This window comes from Denticeps clupeoides, unplaced genomic scaffold, assembly GCF_900700375.1.
Source record: "Denticeps clupeoides unplaced genomic scaffold, fDenClu1.1, whole genome shotgun sequence".
NCBI lineage: Eukaryota > Metazoa > Chordata > Actinopteri > Clupeiformes > Denticipitidae > Denticeps > Denticeps clupeoides.
In genome coordinates this window covers 304,449-315,826 of record NW_021630087.1, presented here as the reverse complement: position 1 = coordinate 315,826, position 11,378 = coordinate 304,449, and the positions used below count along the sequence as shown (strand labels likewise).

The window sequence follows — 11,378 nt, the reverse complement described above, 5'->3', positions numbered from 1 at the left end:
TTTAAGGAAATTAGCAACAGACCTAGGACAGAACCTTGTGGAGATGAATCACCATTAATGTCCACAAACTGATACCGATCAGCCAGATATGATCTGAACCATACAAGGGCTGTTCCCTTAATCCGAACAACATTCTCTAACCTGGCAAGGAGAATAGCGTGATCGATAGTGTCAAACGCTGCACTCAGATCAAGCAGAACAAGCAGCGAGATGCGTCCCTGATCAGAGGCCAACAGCAGGTCATTAACCACTTTAACCAGCGCTGTCTCAGTGCTATGATGAGGTCTAAATCCTGATTGATATACTTCATTGCTGTCTAGATATGTGCACAGTTTCGATATAAACGGAAGGTTGGATATCGGTCTATAATTTGAAAGATGACTGCGATCAAGATCAGGCTTTTTAATCAGGGGTCTAATGACTGCTACCTTGTTTATAATTTTGGGGATAGGATTTAGAATATTGGGTGCTACTTGATTATGGAAACTTGTAGGAAGCGGATCCAATGTGCAAGTACATTGATTTTGACAACAAGATGAGTTTAATTCATGCTCTTTAAGAAGGTTGAAGCGTTCTAATCTGTGGTCAGATATTTGAAGATTATTTTTCATAGTAATGTTGACAGAGCTGTTTGTTGTGCTTTTAATCTTATCTCTATTTGTAACTATTTTAGTATTAAAGAAATTCAGAAAAATCGTCGCTGCTATGATGAGTGGTAGTATCCGTTTCTGTCTTATTCCTGGTTATCCTGGCTATAGTGTTAAACAGGAATCTGGGATTATTTTTGTTCTTGTCTATTAACTAGGAGAGATACGTCGATCAAGTCTCATTAAGAGCCTTCTTATAGATAAGGAGGCTCTCCTTTCATGCTATTCGGAATACGTTTAATTTACTTCGATGACATTTACGTTCTAATTTATGGGCGGACTTCTTAAATGAGAGCGTGTGATCATTATACCAAGGAATTACGTTTTTATCTCTTACTATCTTCCTTTTAAGGGGAGCGACGTTATCTAACGTACTACGCAGTGTTAATTCTAGACATTTGGTTGCTTGGTCGAGCACAGCGGGGTCTGATGGTGAATAGATCAGCGTTGATAAAACTGTTAGGGTATTAATAAACCTCTGCGCTGTACTTGATGTAATTGTCCATCTGTCTCTATAAAAGCGATGAGGAAATGATCTGAGATTATTTCAGTTTGCGGAAGAATGACTATGTCTTCTGTATTCAAACCGAAGGTCAGTACAAATTTGAGCGTGTGCCCACCTTCATAAGGCACCTGTTTGTTTAGGTGGAAGCCAGTTCCAAATTGGACCGAAGCTCTGTACCTCCTTAGAGGGTGAAGTGAGGACCTGGACTGTTCATGTAGTGAGTAGTCTTGTGACTGCTAACCTTGTCCCACCAGGAGATGATTTTGAAGCCAAGATGCAGGCCTTGCTACAACAAGAGGGTAAAACTGTGGATGATGTGAGGGTTGTGTTTGGAGGTCTGTCTCTTAAAAATAATGTAAATGAGTTGGTGAGTAAACTGGTAGACCACCACTGTAATGAAGCATCTGCTGATGGACCTAGCCATAGAAAATTAAGATTTTTTTCTGGTCCTGCTGCAGACATTGTGAGATTCTTCAAAGTAAGTAACCGTAGTGCTACTACTACAGAGTACTTATGTGCTCTTGAGACTGTTTATGGATAGGGTTGATCTTATTGACAAATTTCACCATACTTTCCAGGAAGATGGTGAGAACCTTTCTGTTTTTGTATAGGTTGGACAAGATTCTTGATTCTTCGAGCTCTTTTAAAGAATGGGATTGGTGTATGAAGTGATTGTGATCGTCAGTGTGATACACAGCAGCACAGCACATGGTGCACAGTGAAATGTGTCCTCTGCTTTTAACCCATCACCCTTAGTGATCAGTGGGCAGCCATGACAGGCGCCCGGCAGTGTGTGGGGATGTGCTTTGCTCAGTGGCACTGCCCCTAAGTATAGAGCTTCAATCAAAAGACGACTGTTTTAAGATAGAGGTATTCATTCATTAATTTGGTTTGCGGCCCCGACACTGACTCCTAGTGGTAAGGAGTACACACTACAGATTACGACGCACAGTACGGACACATGTATATCAGCACAAATGTTAACAACTGTGTACGGATACGCATACATAGCTCACAGCAAGTTTACTTCTGGCTTAAGTGGGCAAACTTACAAAATCAGCAGGGGATCAAATAATTCCCCCCCCCACTTTATATGGATATGATTAGAGTAGTATAATAATAATTCTCCTTGGGGAATACTTTGTACCATCTAGAACAGTTTTCTCTTTTGGAAAAGACTTAAAGGAATGGTTCTGCTCCGAGTGAATGAAAGAAGGCTTTTTTTTTTATTTTTCCATCAAACCTGTACTGAAGCTTTTTAACAGGATCCATTAATATGTGATAATACACAGATAAATCAAATAGTAAAAAGAGATTCTTAGAACAAATAATTAAACTGAAAAAATAAGTTTATTTATTTTTTATTATTCATGCCTCACTGGAAGTCTGTACATGTCTGCTTGCTATCTTGTTGTCCTGTGCTGTAGCATCATTTCTTCCACACCTGCTGGCCAGCAATGTAAGTCTCTCTGACTGTGAAAGACTCGTCCAATACAACAAAATCTATAAACAAATCCCAAATCACAAAAGAAACCATCCATTAATCATCCATTGGTATATAACAAAAACACATGTACAGTGTGCATATACACAGACCTGCATCTGAGCCATAATCTAGCGTCCCCTTGCAATGAGTTAAATTCAGCAACTCTGCAGGATGAAGTGAAGCCGCTTCCAGTGCAGCCTCCTCAGAGCAGCCTACGCACAAGAGATGATGGATCACATTATCATTACAATGCCCTGTACGTCTGCAAGATGCTTACCTGAGGCATCCCTGAAGTGTCTTACACACATATCCATAGTAGCAATACTTCCACTCAGAGTTGTAGTGCCTGGATCAAAGGTTTTCATTAGGATGAGAATCAGTTCATGACATGATTCATGTTCACCAAGAGAAAGAATGTACACACCTGCAACGTAGGCATGTAGACCATCAATATGTATTTCCTGTTGCCCAAGACTGTGACAACCAGCAGGAAGCCCCATTGCTGGAACAGCATCAGTTACCAAGACCAAACCTGACCACATGCACAAAAATACCATAAGCTAGTTTATGCGCTCATTCCATATGTGCATCTGAACATTTACTGCATTATGATATACTGCCTAATGATATTTCCCTAAATAGTCAATGCAAATGACTATCAGAATAACTTTCAGGTCATCAACCATTAGAGAATAATTCAAATGTTATTGAAACAAACCTTCCAATCAGAACAGTATTTTTCCCCCAAAAATAATTTATTTGGAATAAGTTTCAAAATTATTACACACAACAAAAGCAAGCTTAAGTTACAAAAACATTTCCCAGGCCTTGAACATCCCACAGAGCACTGTTCAAGCGATCATTCAGAAATGGAAGGAGTATGGCACAACTGTAAACCTACCAAGACAAGGCCGTCCACCTAAACTCACAGGCCGAACAAGGACAGCGCTGATCAGAAATGCAGCCAAGAGGCCCATGGTGACTCTGAACAAGCTGCAGAGATCTACAGCTCAGGTGGGCGATTCTGTCCATAGGACAACTATTAGTCGTGCACTGCACAAAGCTGGCCTTTATGGAAGAGTGGCAAGTAGAAAGCAATTGTTAAAAGAAAACCAGAAGAAGTCCCGTGGGCAGTTTGCCACAAGCCATGTTGGGGACACAGCGAACATGTGGAAGAAGGTGCTCTGGTCAGATGAGAGCAAAATGGAACTTTTTGGCCAAAATGCAAAACGCCATGTGTGGCGGAAAACTAACACCGCACATCACTCTGAACACACCATCACCACTGTCAAATATGGTGGTGGCAGCATCATGCTCTGGGGGTGCTTCTCTTCAGCAGGGACAGGGAAGCTGGTAAGAGTTGATGGGAAGCTGGATGGAGCCAAATACAGGGCAATCTTGGAATAAAAACTCTTGGAGTCTGCAAAAGACTTGAGACTGGGGGAGTGGTTCACCTTCCAGCAGGACAATGACCCTAAATATAAAGCCAGGGCAACAATGGAATGGTTTAAAACAAAATGTATCCATGTGTTAGAATGGCCCATTCAAAGTCCAGATCTAAATCCAATCGAGAGTCTGTGCCAGGATCGGAAAACCGCTGTTCACAAACGCTGTCCATCTAATCTGACTGATCTGGAGCTGTTTTGCAACGATGAATGGGCAAGAATTTCAGTCTCTAGATGTGCAAAGCTGGTAGAGACATACCCTAAAAGACTGGCAGCTGTAATTGCAGCAAAAGGTGGTTCTACAAAGTATTGACTCAGGGGGCTGAATAAATATGCGCACCCCACTTTTCAGTTACTTATTTGTAAAAAATGTTTGGAATCGTGTATGATTTTCGTTCCAAGTGTACACCACTTTGTATTGGTCTTTCACATGGAATTCCAATAAAATAAATTCATGTTTGTGGCTGTAATGTGACAAAATGTGGAAAAGTTCAACTGGGCCGAATACTTTTGCAACCCACTGTATGTAAGACATTCCCTGAAAACATGTCATGTGTGAGAGAATATGGTGCGCGAAGATTATAGAGTGAAAGGAATAATTGTTTGATTCTCTGCTGGATTTAAGTTTAGTAGTAGTAGTAGTTTCATATAAATAGACAGAATATTAACCAAAAATATACAATTTGAAGGTGTTCTGTGAAAAAATATCCCATTTGTGAATTTTGTAATCATTCAGATAACTTGATTCCCAGACTCTTAGCACTGGTGTGTCCTCTCTCTCCAATGCTCTTCTCCCACTACATAAATGATTGCAATTCCATGGTTCTAACTGTTAAACCGACTGTAAGAACTGCAGAACAAATCACTGGTGCCGCCTGCCCACCAATCCAGGAAACGGGCAGGAAAAATGATCTCTGTGCCCTCATATATTGTTTTGTTTTTCATCTGTATTTTGTGTGAAAAGGATCCTGGTTGTCTATTACTACTAGTGAAGAAAGACACACCACAAGAGACAGGGAAGTGAGAACAAAATGTGGTGGACTGTGTGGAGTTCTCCAATGTCCAGCATTTTCCAGACTAACATCCAGTCCAGGAAAACACGGGACATTTTCAGAAGAGGACTTTAATGACACAAGGCTCACAAACATGCCAGACTTTGCAGTCCAGCCAGAGGGCTTCTCGATTTAAGGGCAGATCGGTTCGATTTTTGGTTAACAGTGGTGGCCTGGCGGGTAGGGAAGCGCACCCGTAATCAGAAGGTTGTGGGTTGGAATCCTGAAAAGCAAAGGTGCCGCTAAGTAAAGCATCGACCCCACACACTGCTCACCATGGTTGCTGCCCACTTCTTATAAAGGTGATGGGTTAATTGCAGAAGACCCATTTTTTTCTGTGCACCGTGTGCTGTGCTGCAGTGTTTTGCAATTACACTTCACTTCCATTACTCGCAAGCACAGGCAGAACTTGGGGTGGTGGAGACTGCTTTGAATTTGTAGACTAGGACATGTTAGTCTACTAACATGTCTACTAACTGTGCCACAATACAAAATGTGCCCCATTATTTGTGCATGTATAAATAGATATAAATAATGCAATAGAATAATAGTGTATAATTGTGTATGAGAGTGTTTACTTGCTTGTGTACCTTTTGGGTGTGCTCTGTGTGCAATGCGTAGGGCTGCAGGGTGTGTGTGTATTCCATCAGCAATCATCCCATAAAAAATCCTATTTTGTGCAGGAACCTTTTCACTGGTTAACAATCCAACAATGCCAGGGTCTCGATGGTGGAACTGGGAAGAAGGAACAGATTACATAACTACTAACTAAAAAATGTAAATTTGAAGCATTTATTCCATATCCTTTATAGTAGACAAAATGTTGTCATTTTGCTGTACCAGTGGAACAAAAACTCATTCTAGAAAATCTTTTCCACTAGTCTTTCAGAGGACAAGCTTATGGAAAGCCAAATGAGCAACAACGGTTTGCCAAAATTTGTGCTTATGATCATTACAATGAATGTTAGGCAAATTAAAGACATTCTGTTACAAGAAAAAATATATGATTGTAACAAGAATTACAGTATTTTGTTCAAATATATATAATAGGACATTAGAAGCATAATAAATCACTGTACATTTAGTTTTAAACACCTCTACTCAACAGAAAATTTAAAGGAAGGACTTTTGTTGAAGTTAGGGTTAGGGCTAACTTTTACTCTAGTACCTGGCTTGAGTACTGAACAAAAATAGTTGCCACTAGTTGCTGCAAAAATCATATTTCAATATCTCTCTCATAGTTATATCTCATATCAAGAGATACCTTATGTCAAGTATATGGAATAAATGCTGAAATGGATTTCCACATACTTATGGTAATGCTTACCGGCAACATAGCATTGAATAGGTGAGTGATGAAAGTAGATCCCTGTAGCACTGCTGCCTCTGCCTGTGATAAATTGGCTACTGAGTGCCCTACACAGGAGATAATTGACCCATAATATTACTGATCACGTAATCAGTAACATATTTTGAATTAAATGAGAAGGCCCATCCATTCAGAGGATGGTATTGGAGTATTCTTCTCTGTTTGTTCTGTATACCCACCCAGAGACACAATGATTCCTCTCCTTGCCAGCTCTTGGATTACTGGCCCACTGTTGGGCAACTCGGGGGCCAATGTTACCATTGTTACATTATCCAGCTGGCCATAGATCTCCAACAGGTCAGCAATGGCTCCAATGTTAAAGGACCGAATAAACTGTGGAGGGTGAGCACCTTTCTTCTCCTTACTGATAAATGGACCTTCTAAATGAACACCTAATAGGAACAAATAGATGATTCTAAATACTGCAGGCATACTGTAAATGGAAGAAAACATAAGTGAGTGGAGGGGTGCTACTGTAAATGAATGTCTTACCTAAAATTCCTGCACCATCTGGACCCCCATTCTGAACTCTGATCTGTGGGAGAACCTGGAGAACAGTGGATACATTTTCACTTACCCTTGGTTGTACTCATTACAGAATCAAAAATGTATTGGAACACTGGAATCTATGTATTCGTCTTGCATTAATAAGCAGTACAATTTGTCAACAGATTTCAAAACACTAACTTCAAAGACTTATTTTGCATTCAGCATCAGTCACGGCACCCAAAGCTTAAAAGGTTTAAAAGGTTAGAGCCATCTTTTGGTGAACCTGTTAGTGAAACTTCCAGCAAGGTCTTGTTGGACACACATAGAATGAAAGCGAGTTGTTTTGGACTGTTCCTATCATACGATTGTATTAAGTGCTCAATAGTTTCCCAAGTCGTTCTTGCCCAGTAAAAGGCCTTGCTTGTAAGATTAAAGTGTTAGTAGTTATTTGTGTAATAGACAGACAATAACTTTGCAGCATGTTAGTGTGAACCTGAATAATGCTAGCGCATGCTAATGCGACATTGGACATGTGTGTGTTCATTTACGATTTATATGTAAATGTTATGTGGAAATATGTAACGCATATTTTGTGTATATTTCTGTTGTATAGTTGTTTTTAGGAGAAATCAAAAAATTGATGAATGGAGATGGAAAAGGAAGAGTAAAGTAAAGTAACTCTCTCCGATGTTCATGCAACCAGCCTCACATTAGATGTCTATCTAGTTGGACATTAAAATTGGACATCACAAATGTGATCTCTGTTTATGAAACCTCTGAAATACCGCCAGAGAGAATATGGCTGCCACTGTTTGTAGGATCTATAATGTTACGTCCCATGATCATGTGATGTGTGGTTTGTATGTTCTGTCTTGTTGGTGTTTTTTCCTTTTTGTAGGAGGAGCCTGTAATTTTCGGAACTCCTCCCAGACCAGTCGCAGTGAGGCAGTTAAAGACGGCGTGCTGCGACGAGAGAAGAGGAGAAGGAGGAGAGAGGGAGACGACAAAGGAAAGAGGGGGAGAGAAGGAGAAAGGGAAAATACGCAGGACAGATGCCCTGTTCCCATTTCGTCTACCCGGTGCTTTTCGTGGCCTGACTGTGTGGCAAGGCGTGACTTGTATTGTTTTGTTTTATTAAAAATCACTTCGTTCCAACGGTTGTGACGTTTCCTCTTTCTAATTGTTCACGTTCCTGACCTATACCAGGACATAACAATAAACCATGTATGTATATGACTGTAATGCATTGGTACCTGTTGGTAGATGGCAGGAGGAGAAGTTACAATTGTGGGGCAGAAGGAAGTGACACCATGTTGAAGTAGTTTTTTGGCAACCATGGCAATGCCAAGAGAGTAATCATCACTGGCCTGGGAGAAGTCTATACCATATCCACCTGAGAAAGCACACACAAAGGTACAGTATGAATCTATATTTCCATCTGTTTAGCCATATGCCCACATAATACAGTTCTTTGTGAATGTCTAACCATTAATCTGTACATCTATGAACCCTGGGGCAATTATTCTGTTTTCACAGTCAATTCGGTAGTCGGCAAATCCTTCCTCATCAAAAAAGAGCTTTTCGGGGTCAAGAATCTTGCCGCCTCTGACCCATAAATCCTCCCTGTGAGAGCAGACACATAAAACCACCAAATATCGATTGTACTCTATTGCAAACAATGCAGTATAAACATCAAATAACACATAAATCACTAAATGACTAGTCGTGTTTATACCTCTGAAGCTTGTGGTGTCTGAGGATCCTGCAGTTGATGAATTGGGTGATAGGTTCATCTGAAACACTTTTATTGGATGGCATCTCTCCTATACAGACCTGCAAAGGTTGAATCAAGGACTGATCATATATGTGGGTTGGTAGCTGGTCAGTTTTTTTTTTTGCTGAATGCAGAGATTAGCTATAAGACATTTGGCCAAGGACTGGACAGCATTCATAAATGCAATGACCTAATGAAAGTATTTTATTAAAAGTAGTCAGCATAAGTTATCTCTGACAACAATAAGATATGTTGCAGTAGAAGAATATGTACATAATTGAACCATTCCAATGAGAAAACACATATAGAACAGAAACAGATCAGCCCATATGTCAGAACCCAGTGATCTGACACGACTGAACACTGTTATGTCCCATCAAGCATCTGCGCTCCACCCTGTGTGTTCTGTATTTTTCTCAGATGTCCAGCAGGGGTCAGCAATTCCTAAAGCAGTTATTTTCCTAAAGGGCTCTCTTGATACTGTCCATTCCTTCCTGCCTGAGCCTGGCACATCTGTTTCCTTAGTGCTAGTCCTCTTTGCTAGAGGAGAGTGTCCTCATTTACTTGCTTTTAAGTTGCATTCAGTGTGGTCTCCCCATTTTATGTTGCTTCCACCTTGAACCTCCACCTACAGTCCCTGACAAAAGTCTTGTCACTTATGTAAAACGCAAGACGGAAAGGTCAAGTTTTGTCGCCTATACAGTATTTGAACAAATTTATTGCAAATACAAAAATGTCAGCAAATTAAGTAGTGGTGCTGTGAAATCCAAATTTAATATCTTGTATGACTTCCATGAGCAGGAAGGACTGCATCCATGTGGTTGGCAAGGATTCATACAATTTATTGATGAAGTCATCAGGAACAGCAAAGAAAGGAGTCTTGCATGCCTCCCAGAGTTCATCAATATTCTTTGGTTTCGTCTTCCATGCTTCCTCTTTCATCCTACCCCACACATGCTCAATGATGTTCATGTCTGGTGACTGGGCTGGTCAATCCTGGAGCATCTTGATCTTCTTCACCTTGAGGAACTTTGATGTGGAGATGGAAGTATGTGATGGCGCACCATCCTGCAGCAGAATTTGGCCTCTTTTATGGTTGGGAATATAAAAGGTAGCTCAGATTTCTTGGTATTTCAGACTATTGATGTCGTCTTCCACCCTGCAGATCTCTCGCACACCCCCATACTGAATGTAACCCCAGACCATGAATTTTTCTGCCACCTGTTTTCTGGCTGAATCTCGGATCCATGCAGCCTCCAGTAGGTCTCCTGCAATAATTGCGGCAACTGTGGTGTAATTCAACAGAAGATTCATCTGAAAAATCCACCTTCTGCCACTTTTCCATCGTCCATCCTTTTAGCAGGCTGTGGGCCTTGCCACACGGTTTTTAAATTGTCTTTATTTTAGTGCTGCCTTCTGGGCACTGATTCAACCATGGAGGACATTTCGAGACAGAATCCAACAAACTGTTCTGGTTGACCAGGTCTTGTGAAGCTCTGCTGCTCATGGAGCTTGGGCTGGTAGTAGCCTAGTGGGTAACACACTCGCCTATGAACCAGAAGACCCAGGTTCAAATCCCACTTACTACCATTGTGTCCCTGAGCAAGATTTAGAACACAATATCAACTTTCACAGCTATGCAGGCAATATCACAAAGAAGCTTAATTGTCTCAGCTTCCCATCAAAAGTCTGTTTTTAAATTCTCAGTTTACATAACTGTTAATCTGAATACTTTAAGCAAAGCGCTCCACACGAGGCGGCGTCTTCAAACTGTAAGCTTTTTATATCAACATGGTAATATTACATTGCATTAGAACGTTCCTCAGGTAACCATAACAACATAAAACGCATGGAACATATCTTTATAACACAAATGATCACGGTTTTATTACAGCGAACATTTGACTTTGACCTATCTCCTGACAGGACCGAATTCTTCTAATCCAATTCAGTTTATTTCGAGTTTATTTCATCCACACTGGACCGAAATAAAAGACACAGTAGCTCCCTCAAAAAGTACAATTATTTAGCCTAAGGGGACAAAACAGGGCGCGCAAACGTGACTTTAATTTGACTTCTCTGCGATGTTAATAATAGAAAAAAAGTGAAGATTTGCATAATGTACAAACCATACAAGCGTCTGCGTGATAAAATGCCTTGCCGGATTAATGCATAAAAAAGCGGGTAAACTGCAGGTATATTACCACTGCAGTGCTGTACTCACCGCTCAGTCAGAGGAGCAGATAGGAAGTGGAACATCACGTGAGCCCCACGCAGTCAGCTGACCTGTAACGCAGCCGCTGGGGGGCGCCAGAGCCACACGCAGCCATTATTCACGTCATTATCCACCAAGCTACAAACCTTCCTTTTTAGGATATATAGTAAGTACATTTGTTTAAAACATGTAGTAAGCTGAAGTTGGATTTAGACAGGAAGGTGCATAATGGGTGTTTTGGAGAGCTTGCTGCTTTTTCACTGGTAGGTGAGGGTGGAGAGAGACTTTAATGCTGCTCATGTTGACCTGGGTTATATTGGGACAATTCGTTTTTTGGTGACAGTTTTTTGCTGCTCTATTCTTAGTGAAGGAGTATGGGTAGTCATTTAAACTTTG

The 11,378-nt window shown here is 40.8% G+C and overlaps 1 protein-coding gene across 3 annotated transcripts; it reads right to left on the bottom strand.

Moving 5' to 3' along the window:
• Window positions 1-2,355: 2,355 nt before the first annotated feature.
• Window positions 2,356-11,042, bottom strand: amdhd2 (amidohydrolase domain containing 2). 3 transcript variants are annotated; one of them, XM_028968589.1, is made up of 12 exons: window positions 10,897-10,991; window positions 8,729-8,826; window positions 8,480-8,616; window positions 8,247-8,386; window positions 6,997-7,051; window positions 6,684-6,896; window positions 6,463-6,551; window positions 5,726-5,870; window positions 3,063-3,170; window positions 2,916-2,984; window positions 2,749-2,850; window positions 2,484-2,655 (listed from the first exon to the last, which is right to left on the bottom strand). In XM_028968589.1, exons 1-12 carry the CDS (start codon window positions 10,897-10,899, stop codon window positions 2,582-2,584), a joined length of 1,233 nt encoding a protein of 410 aa, XP_028824422.1. In that variant the 5' UTR covers window positions 10,900-10,991; the 3' UTR covers window positions 2,484-2,581. The 3 variants fall into 3 exon arrangements, with proteins under 3 accessions (XP_028824420.1, XP_028824422.1, XP_028824421.1); XM_028968587.1 differs by having other exon boundaries at window positions 2,356-2,655; window positions 2,916-3,170; XM_028968588.1 differs by lacking the exon at window positions 10,897-10,991 and adding an exon at window positions 10,992-11,042 and having other exon boundaries at window positions 2,916-3,170.
• Between the last annotated feature and the right edge of the window lie 336 nt (window positions 11,043-11,378).